Raw genomic sequence first — 18,984 nt, 5'->3', positions numbered from 1 at the left:
TCCAACTAATCTCCAAGTGAAATAAGCTAGGGTGTCTAATCATCAGATGAAATAAACTTCAGGTAATTCGGCTAAAAAGTTGATAACCATTTTACACAGAACGGGTATTGAATATGCAAAGAAGGGGGGGGGGATGTAACGAATGCTATTGCTTTTAGGGCGACACTGAAAACCCTGGGTTAAAGCTACACACACATTGACATACACTAAATGCAAGCAGGTGGGGAGGAAAAATTGGGCCCTGTGTAAGATTGGGGATAATACTCGTATGATTAGGCAGTTCCCACACTATTTTTCTTTTAAACAATAATAAAATATAATAATTACTACCATGGCATACAAACCATATTAATATAACTATCGTACAAGATAAACGATGGTGTAATGAATTAATTAAATAATAAATAATATAAATAATGACATTATATAGTTGCTCTATTATAAATGGCATATCAGATCCATGATAGAAAAAAAATGGCACATCCATCAACAACAAAATGAAATGGATATCAGAATTTCACCGACAGCTGGTTAGTAAAAACAGAATGTTATGTAATTTTTTTTTTTCATAATCTATCCGACAACCTTATACGTAATGGTTCTCTGATGCAGTAAATCTGACAGCTAGATAATCAACATTAATTTTGGCTGGAATGATGTGAGAGGAGGAAGGGAAACTGACATATTTTTAAACACTCGTACTCTTTTTAAGAGGAAAATATCACCTTTTTATGTATAATTTCTACATATTTTCTTCTTGCTATTTTTATTTACAAATTACTTACGGAATTTAATAGATACATTTTATTAGTTACAGTATATAGGCAGGCAGACTATTATGCAGTATAGCCTAACCTAACCAAGCTCACAGTGAAATATAACAAAATAAAATGGGTGTTTCCTTCACCCTCCGATAAAATAAAAGACTTACCAGCTTCCTTTTTGTAACTAGTATTCACAGCACAAAACACTAAAGCTAGGATTCCATTCATGCATTAGCGGTTGCGTTAGCTTTAGCTTAGCGCCAAGAATAGATCACATTGAAATGTACACGGTTGTTTCCACTGGCACAGTTGCGTTAGCGTTATGCGTTTGCAGTACCTGTCAATCGTTCCCTGTAGCGATTGAAAAAGCAAATGCACTACAACGAGCACTATAAGCAAATTCCCGGATGTGCTAAAGTATATACAGTATACCAATATTCGCAGCCGAGGAATGTGTTTGACAGAATTTCCTAGCACAGGTAGCTTCTGTACCTGGTGTATATTTCCAATCACTTGGCTTCCCATTAAATTGTGAGAGCATTGAAGCTTAGCGATCAAAGGAACTCGCCAAACTACCTTGTATTTACTGGGCGTGATCGTCTATATTGATACTTTGAGTTTCTATTTAAAATTACATAACAGAGCAGTGAATAACGGATATAAAGAGAGAGAGAGAGAGAGAGAGAGAGAGAGAGAGAGAGAGAGAGAGAAATTAGTAGATGGGCCAACACCAGGCAGAATTAAGACTTCAACCCGCATCTTTTACGAAAAAAAAATATATATATACTGTATATATATATATTCTTTTGAGTTCGGTCTTCACTGTTTCCTCGTATATTAGGGATTTAATAAAGCAGTTTAATCAACTCATTTAAAAATACAACACAAAGTTTACAATCGCTATAGTTCAAATATTACATTGAGGCTCTACCAGTATCATCTAAATGCTATCTTTTATCACCCTAAGACATAAAAAGTATATGACTCTTAAAGAACCCACACCTCGGGATGAGTAGGGCAAGCGATAAAAACTCAAATGAACGATCTCTTGCACCTTCTATAGCTGGTTACACTTGCTATATTTCGCGACGGTCGAGATATTGGCGATTTTAATTTGGTGTTCCGTTGATGTTGATGTGTTTTTGTTATGTACGTGACGACAATATTACAAGTAAGTTAATGAATAAATGTATGTTATTCAACGTTGATATAATGGGAATAAATCAACAACGAACGAGGCTATGTCGAGAATATTGCATCGTAGAATTATATTATCAATTGTTATGATATTTTCTCCTTTATATTGTGTAATAAATCATATTATTTACAATATAAACAAATGATAAACTGTGGCAACAAATATACGCGAGAGATGAGATGAATCAGTAACTGCCTAGTATGTAGTGTTTTGCTGTGGCGAACTTAATAATATACTGTAGTTGCAAATTCTAACATTCGTCTGGCGGACCAAAATAGTCTCAGCGGCGGGACATTTTCAGCGCTTGGGAACCATGTGAAATGGGTTTGTCCCAGAGCCAAATGCTGTTGCCTGCCCGCCCTCCCGCCCCTCTCTCGTGGTGATGAGGTACCCGGGAAGGAGGGAAGTGGGAAGGAGGGAGGTGAGAAGAATGAAGGTAGGAGGGTGGGAAAGTGAAAGGAAGGGAAATGAGAGGGAGGGAAGGTGGAAGGTAGAAAAGGCAAGGAGATAAAAAGTGAGATGGGGAAAGTGGGGAGGTGGGAGGAAGAGAAGAATGATAAAGTAAAGGAGGGGTATGGAAGGGAAAATATGGGATGGTAGTAAAAGGAAGATGGGATAGACGAGAAAGGAGGAAGATGGAATGGTAGTGGACGGGAGGAGTTGAGATGGGATGGATAAAGGTAAGGGTTACTAATCTTAATGAGAGAGAGAGAGAGAGAAAGCCTTACCTCACTGATACGGGAAAGGTGAGAGGTGTTAGGGTAATTCTTAACCTTGAGATATTAAACTTTAATTATAGAGAAGTATTAGGCTTTAAGTTCGTGTGTTGAAGAAAATACATCGTAAATTAACAGGTACACTTGAAGATCAGGCATCCCAGGTTATTTCCATCCTTGTTTGTGTACCTAGAGTCCTACATCGTTGAATGGAAACTGAAAGTGAGTTTATGTCAACACTTTACATATGAAATAGATTTGTAAATACAATAAATGTTCCTTGGGTATAGTTGGTATTACGCAAAAAATATAAAATAATAAATAAAACCTAGTTCCTCACCTTGAAACTTGTTCCTAACGCCATATTATAATCGGTGAACAAATCAGGAATTAGCGACAGTTCGATTACCTGTAAACTGAAAAAATAACGAGATAAAAAGAGTAAATAAAGTAACAACAATCAAAGGATATAAAGATTTGGTATAGTTAGCCCTAAAATTATTACGTTTTTCTATGGTTACTTTGCCGAATACGTTTTCTTTACATTAATACTAGCTAGGACGATGGCAGCTTATTCCAAGAGTTCAAAAGTAAGTAGTTGATGTTTTCTGCGGTGCTTAACTTCTTCTAAATCACCCCTTGTCCGTCTATACTATATTTAGGAAAGTGCAGACGAAAACTTCAACAAATTTCACTTCATATTTCAGCGAATCTCACTGTTCATTATAGCCTTGCTGTTGGCTCTTCGAAGACAAAGGCAAATATACTGACTTACTGTTGACAATTAATCTACGTATACAATATCACAAAAAAGTGCAGTTTAAGTTGTTTGAGAAATATGTGAGTAATAGGAAGAAATTATGACACTGGAAACAATACAACTACGATTACTATTATTACAGCAACTAATCATAATAGGTAAGGTTGACGAATATTACCAAGAATTTGTGTACATTTGACCTGCACCCACGAATAACATTAAACTTTACAGTTGCCATCGTACTGAAGCGATTACGTCATCGCACTCAAAACGTACTTAAAACCTTTCAAGGCCGCCAGAAACAGCCACTCGACACTTTCACTGTTGGGCCGATAATCAAGTTCTCTCAAGTATACCATTAAGTTTTTGCTCTCTCTATTACTAGATGTAGAGAGAAGTAAAATAGTCAGTAAAGATTGGATTCTTGTTGTGTACAGTGACTTACTGAATGTTTAGACCTTAGTTGTTGAAGGTTAGGAAGACATAACTGACTTTTTTCACATTCACACAAATCTTCATCTTAACACACTAACCGCGTTACCTGTATATTCAATTTACACTAACCTAGCCCCAATTTAACTGAATCTAACCTAGCCCTAATTTAACTGAATCTAACCTTCTCACCACTGATCGGCTCGTTAGCCGCCTGGGCGATCGGTCACGTCTGTTACTGTTGGCAAGTACAGGCCATGACCTGGCTCCTGAATATACTTGAACCAAGTATGGTCTTGAAAGAGCTCACACTCGGTGCCGTCACAACTCTCACTCCGAAAAAGTTACCCCTCGCAGTTTTCTGGACTTGGGGCTTCTTCAACCTTGAGCTGTGACCCTTTGTGGGGGCGAGAGTCCGCCAACTCCAGGTATGGTCGACTGAGTAGTGCCCCTTGAGATGTTTATATACCTCAATTAGATTAAAACTTAAGAACAAATATATAAGTATAGGTATAAAAGAGGAATGAAAATAGTAAATGAAGGCAAGATAACAATAAACACTGCATACGACGGGTAGACCAGAATACTGAAGAGCAACAAGTCTACTGTGAATAAGGAATAATAACTACAATATTATGCGGTATTGTAAATAAATAGGTTACTGTGAAAACATAGACGAAATGACATTAATAAAGTATGCAAGCAACTGTATTGGATCCATAATAATAATAATACCAATGAAGCGTCACTCATTCCGGTGTAAAAGTCGAAGTAAATATATACGAGAATATATACAGGCAGGTGAGATAACGCGAATGTCATGAAGGTGAAAGTACTAACCTATATTTACCGTACACCTAACACAGTTGTCACCTTAGCACCTCCTTGTGTATTTGTTATCAGGTTCATCACATCCTAATAGTGCTGCGCCGATTGACTAAAACATTGTTATAACATATGTAGTATTTTATATTATTATATTAAAATTCGTCCTACGGGTGACTTTATAAGAAGCCCAGCCCTGTAATTAGTCCTTGTTGCTGTACCATTATCCTCTAAATTTTTTGGCTGATTATTAGTTCATTTTGCTGCCGTTTCAATGTTGCACAATGTCTCAGTTCATCCTATTTAGTACAGTATATTTATTTTCTCATATCCTAAAGCTTAAAATATCAACTGAAGAATCTGTATTTGATCTGTGATGACAACTGGAGTGGTAAATTTAGCCCATGTTACCTGGGTTGAGTTGTGGTGACTTAGTCAGGTGCCCTGTGCAGGAGGTCAAGGTGGATGCGTTCTCGCTGTGCAGGATACTAAAAGCATTCCTAGACTTTGTTATATTTCACACAAAGTCTGTTCACCGAGCTTATGGCGTAGGTTGAGTCCTGGCGGGGCGAGATTGTTGATTATATGTAGAAGTCCGCGCGCTTTTTGGGCGAAAAACTCACACAGACACACACATATATATATATATATATATATATATATATATATATATATATATATATATATATATATATATATATATATATATATATATATATATATATATATATATATGTGTGTGTGTGTGTGTGTGTGTGGTATGAGGAACTCCAGAGACAACTATTTTGTGATTTAGAATATTACTGATATGGATATGTATTTTTGTAAGCTCCGAGGAGGAAAACCTAAATATATTTTGTGGGTTTGAAATGGAATTTGCGCGGGAGCGAATGATCCCAGCCCGGGGTGGAGAAACACTACTGCGTTGTTTACACAACAAAGACGGGTCGGGTGGGCCCAGTAGCAGGTGACTCCCACGTATTTCTTGCTCGGATAGGGTGTTTGATAGATTGAGCATAATAAATGTTATATGAAGAATGTGATGATCTTGTGGAGGTATAGTCTGTAATTCAGAATAAGGCTAATTCTAGCTTTGCTCTACAGACATTCACCCTGGAGTGAGTCGACAACAACAGCCACTTCCCTGTGTTATGCTGGTCCCAGCCCTTTCCTTCTCGGGTGATTTCTAGAGTGAATAAATGAGAGAAAACTACAAGTGTGTGTCCTATCCCTGCTTTGTGCTTTGCTATATTATATATATATATATATATATATATATATATATATATATATATATATATATATATATATATATATATATATATATATATATATATGGATTTTGGGAATTTTGATCCATTCTAGGGAATTTTCAGCCTTAGTCTAGGGAATTCTTCATCTGAACTTGTGGTAACACTGCCAAGCGGCTAAGGAGCCGATAAGTAGTTAAGAGGATAAAAGTAAAAGTAAAAAGTTAATTTAAAATTCACAGGATGACCCAAACGATAATATTACCCGCGTGAACCTAATAAAACCTAAGCCAACCTACCAAAGAAACCTACCAAACCTTACCTAACTGGTCATGTAATGCAGGTAAGTTTATAAAACAAAAACAAAAAACAACGGAGGTTCGGTATTATTATCGTTTCAGTCATGGCACGAATTGATGGTAAGTTTTCACTTGGCACTAAACGAAATCGGAGTTGAAACTTTTTCCGGTGTTTTTTTATGTGTAATTAACGAATTTGACCACCTCTTCTGGCGTAAATCAATAGTTTCTGAGATAAGCCCCACTCTTCCATCTTCAAACATAGGTTGGATGCTCATATGAGCAATAGGGGTTGGGTGTAAACGGGACTGCCCAGTATGGGCCAATAGGCCCACTGCAGTTTCCTCCATTCATATGTTCTTATGAAAGTCAAGGTAAAAAACAATTTAAAACCCAAAAAAATCTGAAAAACTTTCGAATTTAACCTAACCTAACCATCAGATATGAGCATACATAATCCTTTTTGTAGCAACAAGTGAAATGTTGTACATAACACCGAATTAAGGTTTAGGTTAGGTTAGATTTTTCTGATGTTTTTTTTGTGTGTTTTGAATGATTTGTCCTTTGGAAAATAGGTGCATGACCAAAACAATAATTTTATCAGAGTTTCAGTAGGTTAATTAAGTTAGGTTAGGTCAGGTCAGGTCATAGTTTGGTTATGTTGGGATTGGTTAGGTCGGGTTAGGTTATATGTTCATAATGCTTTTAACCCAATGGTAATTATTTGGATCTTGACTGTTGCTAGTGTAGCAGACAACTTTGGTTTCATTTTGCCTAATATTTTTATGTTTATACAATGGAGGGTGAAATTTCAAGCCTTTCGCCGTGGTACTTGTGAGAAGCGCTTGGTTATTTCGGATTCATTCCAAATTCAAATTGTTTAATTAATTTACAAGGGAAAAAATACGAAATAAGCCAAAATCTGGATTGTAACAATCCTAATTAACGAGGTTACAGTGTACAGTACTGTCTTGTACTTCCTTTTCACAATTTGTATGATTATTAATTTCCTATTTGAAGGTAAATGATAGTACTGTACCTTTCTCTCACTAGATAAATTGTTCAACTAAGGAGCCATGTTCAGGAGAGCTTGGCATGTTTGGTCAAAACTATTCGGACGTTACCTGTGGGTGACCAACACCGTGAGCTCCGGAGCTTTGCTAGCCATAGGAGACGGTATACAGCAAAATGTAGAACACACTCGAGGCGTCAACATCACCCCGGGTTATGACTGGGGAAGAACAGGTAGACTCTTTCTTGTTGGTCTGAGTCTAGGTCCACCCCATCATTTATTTTACCTCTGGCTAGACAAGGTACAGTACTGCTTGTGGTTATGGAGCTTCTATTTGATTCAATTCATGCCTTGGGCTTTTTACTTTATAATCCACACATCACAATACACTTTCCATGTTCAGAAGTTTGATGTTCAGTAATTCTAAATACAGTCAACCCTCGCTTTACACGGTCCCACATTCCGCGTTTCCACGTTTACGCGGTACACTGCCGAAACCGGAATGCTCACATTCCGCGGTGCGTGTACCCCTTTACGCGGAGAGTGGCTGGCGAGCCACGCCATTTTAGGATCCAAACCTCCCGCCATCCGCCATGTTGTGTAAGCTGCGCGAGCAGGGTGCGCACAAGGTTGCCCAGTCATCAAAACATTACCGAGTTCTTCACCCACCACAGCCGGCCCAAGTCAGTGATAGTGATAATGATAGTGAGGATATGGACTTTGAGGGGTTTGACAAAGAGGCCCTGCAAGCCTCTGTGGTGGATAGTGATACAATTGATACAAATGATACAGGTGAGGGCCAATAATCTGCCCTCTGCCTCGGAACCAACCCTCCATCCCCGTGTGCCCAGCCATCTTTTCTACTAATGTAAGTGTTAAAAAAACCTAGTATTATTGATATTTCTCTTAATTATTAATTGTGTGTGCATACCATCATAAAATTAAGAAGTTATTTTTACTACAACGTAGGTATTGTGTCTGAAAAAGTGGAGTTTGGGGGTCGGCCCGGTCTCTATTTCAATTAATCCCATATGTTATGTTGTTCACTTTACGCGGTTTTCACTTTCCGCGGTACCCTGTGGGTTCAATTGACTGCGTAAATCGGGGTACTACTGTACCTGTTTTGGCCCCTTCTGATTCTCATATATATGTAGTGATCTCCACCTGCCTCTTCCCCGTCCACCTTGATCCCCTCTAACACAAATACTGTACAGTACTGTGCTCCAATAGTTTTACTACAGGTATTACTTTGTCTTAAATACTGAACACTATTTACATTTTTGTTTATTTTTTACAGGTCTTGCCAAAGAAGAATGCTAAAGTCATCTTTAAGAAAATTATGGCAGATCAATTTATAGGAGCACCACTTTTTGCTGTGATATTTTTCTTAGGAGCCGGACTACTTGAAGGAAGGACACTTAATGAATCTTGGCAGGAGTTTAAGGAGAAGTTCCCAACAGTCTATGCTGTAAGTTAGTTACTTAATTAAACAGTATTTTATTGTATTATCATTACCATTACTTGACCAATTGAGTCCAAGACAGACCTTAGGAAGGTCAACCTTTCCTTGACTAAGCCTCCTCTTCTGGGAAGCTTATTTGGTACACTACACCGTTCCCTCATTAATTTGGATCAACACGATTCAGATTTCGGCTTAAATCACATGTTTAAAAATAAATAAATAAACGATTTTAATTCGGAATTAATCCAAAATAACTGAGTGGTTCCAAAAAGTCGCCTTGGCTGTCATATAAAATTCTATATAATTACTGTACTGTGCAAGTATTGTTTAAACATACAAACTGAACATACAGTAATAATAAAGTAATGTATAATACAGTACTTTAATTAATAAATGTAACACTGTACATTACAAGGTGAGCTGATAATACATGTAGTATGTAGATGATATTCCAAAAGTGTAATGATCACACTGGTAAATGGACCAAAAACCCACATTGGGGAAATATAAGACAAAATCTTGGAGCTGGTATAATAGGACCCTCTTGAGCCAACTAACAGAACAAAACAAGGGAGAAACACATAGAAAATAGGAATCAAGTCACGTGACCTGTCTCCTGAGTTGATGTATGGTGGAGATGAGGTATAATCTCCTTGATGACAGTATTCAGGGTCAGGTCTGGGTTGGAATAATGAGGAACAATCTGAAAAACTAAACAGAGGATGAATGATTAATCAAACACAAAATCTGATGTTGTCGAATAATGTCAAAATACTGTATTCCAAACTCGGTTATTTCGGATTTTCTGCTAATTCGAGTGACCCAGAGCCACTGTTTTTGTCGAATTAACAAGGGTATAATGTATACCCGGTATATGGTATTTTTTTTTTTACAGTATGTTCATAATGATTCATTTTAATAAATATCTTATGAAATACAGTTCAAGGAATTTGTTAGCTTCCCAGGTGTTTCTGTTGATGCACCGGGTTGTTCTTCCATGTACAACTTACATGTTATAGATTGAGCAACATCGTTCTTCCCTAAGTTGGTTCAGCAGCAGCTTTTTTAGTTGTTCACTTGATGTACCATTTTCACAGAGTCGGAAAAAATTTTCCTCAGCCAAATGTCTAACAGATGAGGTACATTATTTCATTCAGAAATTGAGTAACTTCCTTCCTTGAGGCTCTTGTGAGACTTTCTTATACAGTACTTTAGATACTTACTGCACCTCTCTCCCCAAGACCATTAATGTTTTACTTTTTTACTTTATGTGAATAACATCTGACCCGACAAAGACTAGTCATTGAGACAACCACTAAATGTTTATTTTACATCTAAATTTGTCTTAAGAAGGCTGCGGATATACAGCTTATAGCTTGACACTTGTGTATGGAGGTACATCTGCCACCGAGTGTCACATTCTTCTGGACATAGGTTGGCTATCTGGGGTGTGTGGTGGTGGACTGTCTCTTGTAAATTAATTTTTTATCCCCCAAACATAAAGGAAGATTTCTTATTTCAATTCTTTATTTTTCAGTTTGACTGGTTCATATGGCCGCCCAGCCAGGCCATCAACTTTTACTTCGTTCCTACACAGTATAGAGTCTTGTACATAAACGGTGTCACAGTTGTGTGGGACATTTTTCTCTCTCATATGAAACACATGGTAAGTCTTACAGATATTGTTTATATATTCAGTAAACCCTCGAAAGTCCAGACAATGTGGGGGAAAGGGGGGTGCGGACTTGCCGATTGTCCAGATTTGTATTTTAATGTGCAATAAATGTTCTGTGTGTTTCCTCTTAGATTTTTCCTTTATTTTTAAGTCAAATTGCAAATTATATACAGTGTCATATTTTCTAATGTTATTTAATACTGTATTATATTTATGGTGAAACAGACAGTGCAGTATAATGGTAGACACTCACAGTTGCAGGACCAATTTGTTTGCTTTTTGTTTGGCAGGATCAAGTCACTAAGAAAACACAAGTAACAGCTGTCACGGCATAATAGAAACTGCTACTTGGAATCTTCAGTCTCAAACTCAGAGGCCAAATATTATCCATAACAATAGCTTTACTGGTAAGTGGAGATAAGAAGCTATATTATATTGTACAGTTTATACAAGAAATTCAAGAGATTGGGAGATGAAAATTGTTATTATTAAATTAGATCATATGCAATATGTACTGTAAAGTGATATCCCTATTAGCCGGAACAATTGGAAAATTCAAGCTTTGGGAACGATTTTTCGAGAAAATTTCAATTCCTGTTATCCGAGAGTTACGGGTTTGCGGGATTCCGGCTAACGGAGATATTACTGTATAAAATTATGTTTGGGTGCGTAGTAGTGGAGAGGAGGAGGGAGGAGAGGACATCACACCCCCCGTGCTCATCAGCCCATAATTTTACCGTAATTCTAATATTATTTAGGTCGTGTGAAGGATAAAAAATAAAAAATTTAATGAGCTATTCTTGTATAGTCCCATAATCATTGGTATTATTCACCTCATGTATATTATTCATGTGCACTATTCATTATCACAATTCACATGATGTTCTTGGGTACTTAAATGCTGGGAATTATTCATAATTAATTTATTAGAAGATGTCTGTTAACAGTTGCTATTTTGTATTAGAATTTTAACTAATGATCAAATAATCGACTTTCTAGATGGGATATGAGTTGAGACACCAGTTATTCATCTGCTTGGGACACTAAATTCCTGTATTGCTTGAAACCTACATTGTGTTTTTTCTCTTGTCATAACTTTTGTCAATAGTAACCCCCCCCCCACACAAAAAAAAACACACACACACACCTCACAATAGATTGATCATTCATTTGCACATTTATATTATTTTTATGTATAGGAATAGTAAAAAATAGTTGTCATTTTTATTGTTATTTACTATTTTGTTTCTCAAGTTCACTATACAGATATATGTCTAGTGGTAGTACAGGTTGGTTAACACCGGTGGTAGTACAGGTACGTTAACACTGGTGGTAGTACAGGTAGGTTAACACCGGTGGTAGTACAGGTAGGTTAACACTGGTGGTAGTACAGGTAGGTTAACACTGGTGGTAGTACAGGTAGGTTAACACTGGTGGTAGTACAGGTAGGTTAACACTGGTGGTAGTACAGGTAGGTTAACACTGGTGGTAGTACAGGTAGGTTAACACTGGTGGTAGTACAGGTAGGTTAACACTGGTGGTAGTACAGGTAGGTTAACACTGGTATACAAACCATGTACATAGACATTGTAGGTACAGGAGGTCTCTGATACGAACGAGGTTAAACTTGAAATTTACAGTACTGTACTGGTACCTGGTAGTATTAACACTGGTAATTTACACTGGTGGTAGTACATTGGTGGTAGTACCACTGGTGGTAGTACATGTACGCAGGCAAGCAGCAGGGCGAGAACACTGCTGGTAGTTGAGTCACTCGCACAGGTAGCACTGGTGGTAGTACAGGTAGGTTAACACTGGTGGTAGTACAGGTAGGTTAACACTGGTATACAAACCACTGGTAGTACATAGACATTGTAGGTACAGGAGGTCTCTGATACGAACGAGGTTAAACTTGAAATTTACAGTACTGTACTGTACCTGTAATTTACACGGTAAATTCCATCATGTACGCGGCAAGCAGCAGGGCGAGATGCTGGGCGTTGACGTCAAACTCGCACCGGTGATGTCGCAGACTGTGATTGAGCCATGTATCCTTACCACCCACGCACCCCCTCCGCCGCACGCTGTGATTGGTCTATGCATCCTTGCCACTCCTGCCACCCATGCTCTCCGCCACGTTCAGTCTCACCGTCTCCTCGTATATTCACTCCCTGCCCAGGAACCAGTATTTTTTCTTTCTTCACAATGGCTTCCGCTGGACCCCCACCGCCCCTGGAGAGGCCCTGAACTACCATCATAAAATTAAGATGTTATTTTTACTACAATGTACAGTATTGTGTCGGTGATAGCCAAAAAAAAGGTGAGTCTGGCAGTCGGCCCAGTCTCTTATTTCAATTAATCCCATAGGCTCTGTTATTTTATTTACGCGTTTCGCTTTTTACTCGAACCTCCATATGTTTAATTACCGTGTAAAACCAGACTATACTGTACTGTATTTATTTTATTTTATTTCTTCTTTTGTCTTAAATTAAGTGATTTTAGATGTATATAAGGACTTAGGCTATGATATAGTGGGATTTTATACATTGTTTTGTAAGTACGGTATGCACATAGCATGTGTTCTGACTTATGTACACTTTCGACTTAAGAATGTCCTCAAGAACAGAACCCATTCTTAATCCCAGGGACCACCTGCATACAAATAATGTACATAGACGGTGTAGGTATACAACCAATGTACAGTAGCTAAAACAACAACTGTATCTGTGCACGCTTTGTGGGAAACAATATGAGACCATGGACGATAAATTTTGGTGTATGTTGGCTGTCAATAGTCACACGTAAAATTTCGGAGCATATCGACCCCCACCTGCACAAATAATTGTTTTAGCTACTGTACATAGACAGTGTAGGCATATGAACAATGTACATAGACAGTGTAGGCATACAAACAATGTACAGTACAGACAGTGTAGGCAGTGCTGCAGTGCCAATTTTTAAGGTGCCGGAGCTGTCAAAATAAATATGCAGGTAGTAGTCTAATGTGCTTATCCTTTTGATATTGGACATATATCTATAGCTCTTATGAGCGGAAATACCTACTTTTGAAAAAGTACTGTTTTTAAGTGTTTAGAAGTACACCTGTTATCAAAGTCTTTCTACAGTATTGATAAGTCATAAATGTAAGCTGATCTGAAGGAGCGATTAATTATGAGGATATACTGTAATTATTAGGTTTTGTATTATTAATGCAAAATAAAGTTGATTGTTTGATTGATATAGATATAGAGCTTACTATAATTTCATGTGTGAAGTGTGGTGTGGTGGAGTGGATGAAGAGGACTACACTAATTTGGTATGGACATGTGCCGAGGATGCATGAAGACAGGCCGACAAAAAAAAGTTTATGATAGCAAGACAGAGGAGAATGTTGGGAGGTGTAGACCCACCTGGGAGACAAGAGTTAAAGAGTTTGTTGAAGAGAGAGCATGAAGGGGAGGAAGAGTATTTGAGAGAGCAAGTGAGGTGTGCAAGGATAAAATGGCCTGGAGACATTTCTGCCATGGGCACTTCCTATTGGGGAGATCCCGAGAGGGAAGAAAGGGTCAGCGATATTGATTGATTGATTGATCAAAACAGAGCGCTCCGGTGAGCTCTGACAGCACTGTACCCCTTATAAGGGCCTGCGCCTCTTATAACAATTTTTACTTTAATATTTACAACCTTTGGTAACATGACGAGAGGTAGGCCCATGGGTATATGTAATTATAGTATCAAGTAATAGGGAAGAAATAACGGTGGATACTGTAGGTAAATAATAGACAATATACAAATACAATATTTATTTAGACATTAAAATGGAGGTAGGAGAAAGTTATATGTACCAACAGACGAACTCATGGTACCAGGCCCTCAGGCTCAAAATGCTCACACCATTACTGGGTGGACATATACAGTAACACACAACTCTTACAGTAACTTAGCACCATTAAAACCAGGGGCAACTGCCACTACAGCACTCAATCGTCAGGAGTGATACTCGAGCAACCCCCATGGGGTCCTGCCACAATGGGGTACTTTCCAACGAACTCTGAAGATCCCAGTGGAACAACACCACCACACAAATAGCCCTACTGAGCTAGACACTCATCCACCAATGATGGGGGCTGGTAGTTGTGTGTGGCTTGGTGATCCGGGGTCACCTCGCGGGCCGAGCGTTAGGGTCAGACTGGCCAGCTATGGGGCCCATAGGTTGTACTGAAGCTTCTGACGGTCGGGCCTCACGTAGATAACTGACCTTACTGGACCTCAGACATCTCTCCAGACTAGTGGATACAACATCCACGCTACAGACATGGCCTAGGCTGCGTTAGGGACCTGTGTGGGTGAGGGGACGAGTACTTACTAAGAGTGACAACGACATCACGTTTCAAAGGGACGTTAAGGACATAAACATTACTTCACTCAAAGAACGTCAACTACGTTACTGTACACTTGCACAATCAACTATTAATCCCTGAGTGTAGGTATACAAACAATGTACATAGTGTAGGTATACAAACAATGTACATAGACAGTGCAGGTATACAAACACTGTACATAGACAGTGTAGGTATACTGTGGGGTACGTGATGTTTGGTTCACCCTCAGGATGAGATGGAGGAAGGAAACTCACAATGTGCTCTCTGTATACATATTGTATTGGATGTACAGTGCAGCTTGGTGCTGGGAAGGCAGCATGGTTACAAGTGTGATGTAGAGTTAGCTGGTTGGCGAGGGTGCTCAGAGGAGGACAGCTTGTGGGTCGCCATGCTCGCTGGCGGGAGTGAGGACCGCCAGGCAGGAGGAGGAGGTGTTGCTGGCTGGTTGGTGGAGGTAGAAAGAGAGAGGTCTTGTATAGCGGAGGTAGGCGTGGCTTAATAGTTGACCTCCGTGATGTATGGCGGCTCTGGTTGACCTAGACCACGAGGCATACACTGGGGAATTCGCGGGGTCGGCTACTCAGCGACAAAGCATTTGTAGGGGAGAAATCCACTACAATACAAACAATGTACATAGTGTAGGTATACAAACAATGTGCATAGACAGTGTAGGTATACAAACAATGTTCATAGACAGTGTAGGTACACAAACAATGTGCATAGTGTAGGTATACAAACAATGTTCATAGACAGTGTAGGTATACAAACAATGTTCATAGACAGTGTAGGTATACAAACAATGTTCATAGACAGTGTAGGTACACAAACAATGTGCATAGACAGTGTAGGTATACAAACAATGTTCATAGACAGTGTAGGTACACAAACAATGTTCATAGTGTAGGTATACAAACAATGTTCATAGACAGTGTAGGTATACTGTAGTGGATACAATACAAACAGTGTATATAGATTGTAGGTATACAATGTACATAGACAGTGTATGTATATAAACAATGTACATAGCCAGTGTAGGTATATAAACAATGTACAAAGCCAGTGTAGGTATAAATACAATATGTAGACTAGGTATACAATGTACATAGCCTGTGTAGGTATACAAGCAATGTATATAGACTGTAGGTATACACAGTGTATATAGACAGTAGGTATAAAAACAATGTATATAGACTAGGTTTTGGCTTAATTTCGTGAAGTTCCCTTTTTATTTTACAACAGCTCTAACTCAGTGTATACGTCTCTTAATAATGGTCTGAGTTAAATAAAGTGAGAACATTATTGCTTTTACAATTCATTCGTAATTTCTTGAAGACCTTTATATAAATATTTGAAGTTACTGGTCCTAAAACGTTTTCTGCGATAATAAAAGAAAATGGTGTTCTCTAGGTAGGGGACAGCTTCATTATGACAGTATAGGGCTCATGGTTACAATCATCCTGCAGTTAATAGCTTTTTAGTAGCGTCTATTAGTTTCCTTTTGGCATTTGGAAGGTAATATTAGGAGAGAATCACGTACAACACATTTTATATATATATGTAAAAGACATAATATTAAGGAAATTTGACAATATTCAGATTTTTTTTTTATTTGTGTGGAATTATTGGTTTATAACTACTACTGTATTGACCTTTTTATACTTAATATTTATTTATGTGATATAATATATACTCAATTGCACTCGTATATATATATTTTAACAACTTGTCATACATAAATAGTAAAGAACCATCGTAAATTTGTAACTGGAGTTTCGCGCCAAATTTCTGTGTCAACAAACCTAAAGTGTAAATAGAAATCTGGGAATTATCATCAAATAGTAAGTTTAATTTGACTATATATTACCAATGGATATTAATAATGGTATTTTGGTAACATACAGTAGATATAGGAAGGTGGGAGAGAGGCTGTAAACATCATGGAACATCTGTGATAAAAATGTTAAATTACCTTGTGTCATAGTTCGTGTGGTAATGGTATAATTTATATGATTTTTATTAATTATGATTTTTTTTATGTTTTAGGAATATTCAGGAACAGGGTCTTGTTAATAAGCAACTTTTAAGAGAACTTTGGGGGGGATTTTTTTTGGATAGCTGCCACTTAAGGTAATATATCAATAAATTTGTTGAGACGAGATAGAACTTCTGGAGTATAAATCTTTACTATAAATCTGGCAACATATGTGAAATCTACAAAAAATTCTAAGAAAAATTTCTTCTATGATATTTCCATTGCAAATGCATAATAAGTAAGATATGGCACTCGAAAGTTTTGGTTAGGTTAGGATGCATATTTTAATGATGAAACATAAGTTTTTCTATGTGTTTTGCTGAGTTTTGGATGAATTTGACCTTCAAAACTGGCACAAATGACTCGGTTTTTTTTGTTTCTTTTAGTTTCCCCCCAGCCAAAATCCTCGCTTCCCACGGGAGGGGTCCGACTAATTACCCAAATGTAGCCAAATGTAGCCGGAATGAAGTCAAATAATGGTCCTAGATGAATAAATCGGACTGCCAATCACTTCTCGACTAGTATTTGGTGTCAGAAAGTCATAAAAAATTGGAAAACTTACTTTAATCCGAGTTAATAGATCGCGTGCATGTACCTAACCTAACCTAACCTCGACTAGTATTTGGTGTCACGAAGTCCCAAAAAATTGGTAAACTTAATTTAATCTGAGTTAATAGATCAATTGCATGTACCTAACCTAACTTAATCTAATCTAATCTAACCTAACCTAACCTAACCTAACCTAACCTAACACAACACAAATCAGATTAAATTAAGTTTACCAATTTTTTTTTACTTTATGACACCAAATAATAATCGAGAAGTGATTCACAGCCCGAATTACGCTTGTACGACCATCATTTGACTTCATTGCGGCTACATTTGGATAATTCCTCGCTCCGTCGGTACATGCACGCGATCTATTAACTCGGATTAAAGTAAGTTTTCCAATTTTTTGTGACTTTCTGACACCAAATACTAGTTGAGAAGTGATTAGCAGTCCGATTTATTCATCTAGGACCATTATTTGACTTCATTCCGGCTATATTTGGCTACATTTGGGTAATTAGTCGGACTGCCACGGGAATCCCTAATCATTGTCGGGGGGGTCATAACATTAAAAATAATTCATTTGCAACAGTTTTGGAGGTCAAATTGGTTCAGTACACAGCAAACAAAATATATCAGGAAAATACATTTTTGAGTCACTAGAAGATATTAGGACTAAAAGTAACATCTACAGTATTAAATAATGCTACAATGTACAATTTGGTTAATAGTGGTTTTTTATTCCAATAGGTATTTCGGACTTTTACCATTATCACTAGGATTCTGTTTTAGGTTAGGTCAGGTCAGGTCAATTAAAAAAAACACCAAAATACACTAGATAAATACTAGTTGGGCTAATTGAGATAAAAACGAATTTTATCCAATCATCGTGAGTACCTGTGACCACTGGAAATGTGTCTTTCTTAACATAACTACAAGATGTTACTCTAATCCATGTGAATGTTTATCAATGGGTAAGTGAATTAATGACCTAAATGATGGTTCAAATAGGCACAGGATAATTATGTGAGTTTCATTAGGATGTTAATTGTTAAAACAAACCTTTTCTTTCAGGTGTTACGGTCAAGGTAGACTTACTAAAGGTATGTCGAAGAATCTTGCAGTGATCAGGGACACTAGACCTTTGCCATGCACAGCAGTGTAGATATTCAGGTAAGTTAATGTTGAAAGGTTATATGTGAAGTTCTATATTGAATGTTATATTATTATATAAGTACAAGTACCTTTTACACCATACAGTAGCCTGCACTACTGTACGGTACTAGTTTGTGTGACCAAGTGTACTTGCAATTATGTCATATTCCCCACAGATAAATCATACAATATATAAATAATATATAACACCTCACCTATTATTCAGACAATGTCTATTAGCAGCCATTAACAAATTGTGTAATGTTGAAGTTTGATCAAACTGTAGAACTGGGGACCAGACAGGTGGGATACTGAGTATTTATTGTACCGTACTATATTTTATTTAGTGTGGTGAATCAACAGCTCTCTAAGTACAGATGTTATACTGTACTGTACATTATGTAATCTCTAATGACATGATGATGATATTGTTAGTGAAAATTGGGTGTTGTCAAGTTACAGTCAAATATTTG

At 37.5% G+C, this 18,984-nt stretch overlaps 2 protein-coding genes across 7 annotated transcripts in view; both read left to right on the top strand.

The window, feature by feature from the left end:
• Positions 1-5,463: 5,463 nt before the first annotated feature.
• LOC121856366 (mpv17-like protein 2) lies at positions 5,464-11,209 on the top strand. Of its 4 annotated transcripts, none has more exons than XM_042351890.1 (6): positions 5,464-5,662; positions 5,800-5,813; positions 7,298-7,557; positions 8,554-8,724; positions 10,256-10,384; positions 10,684-11,209. In XM_042351890.1, the coding sequence occupies exons 3-6, from the start codon at positions 7,321-7,323 to the stop codon at positions 10,726-10,728; spliced, it is 582 nt and encodes a 193-aa protein (XP_042207824.1). In that variant the 5' UTR covers positions 5,464-5,662; positions 5,800-5,813; positions 7,298-7,320; the 3' UTR covers positions 10,729-11,209. The 4 variants fall into 4 exon arrangements, with proteins under 4 accessions (XP_042207824.1, XP_042207823.1, XP_042207822.1 ...); XM_042351889.1 differs by having other exon boundaries at positions 5,800-5,886; XM_042351888.1 differs by having other exon boundaries at positions 5,465-5,662; positions 5,800-5,911.
• Positions 10,690-18,984, top strand: part of LOC121856363 (ATPase family AAA domain-containing protein 5-like) — a 25,538-nt gene continuing 17,243 nt past the window's right edge. For 2 of the 3 annotated variants that reach the window (XM_042351876.1, XM_042351878.1), the window contains exons 1-2: positions 10,690-10,800; positions 18,431-18,529. In XM_042351876.1, coding sequence (XP_042207810.1) covers positions 18,506-18,529 — 24 coding nt within the window. In that variant the 5' untranslated portion in view covers positions 10,690-10,800; positions 18,431-18,505. Of the gene's footprint in view, positions 10,801-16,526; positions 16,614-18,430; positions 18,530-18,984 lie in introns of those variants that run through there. The other variant, XM_042351877.1, reaches the window with a different exon arrangement.

The sequence above is a fragment of the Homarus americanus genome, unplaced genomic scaffold (assembly GCF_018991925.1).
Source record: "Homarus americanus isolate GMGI-L3 unplaced genomic scaffold, GMGI_Hamer_2.0 scaffold48220, whole genome shotgun sequence".
Classification (NCBI taxonomy): domain Eukaryota; kingdom Metazoa; phylum Arthropoda; class Malacostraca; order Decapoda; family Nephropidae; genus Homarus; species Homarus americanus.
This window is presented reverse-complemented; position numbering and strand designations above follow the sequence as displayed.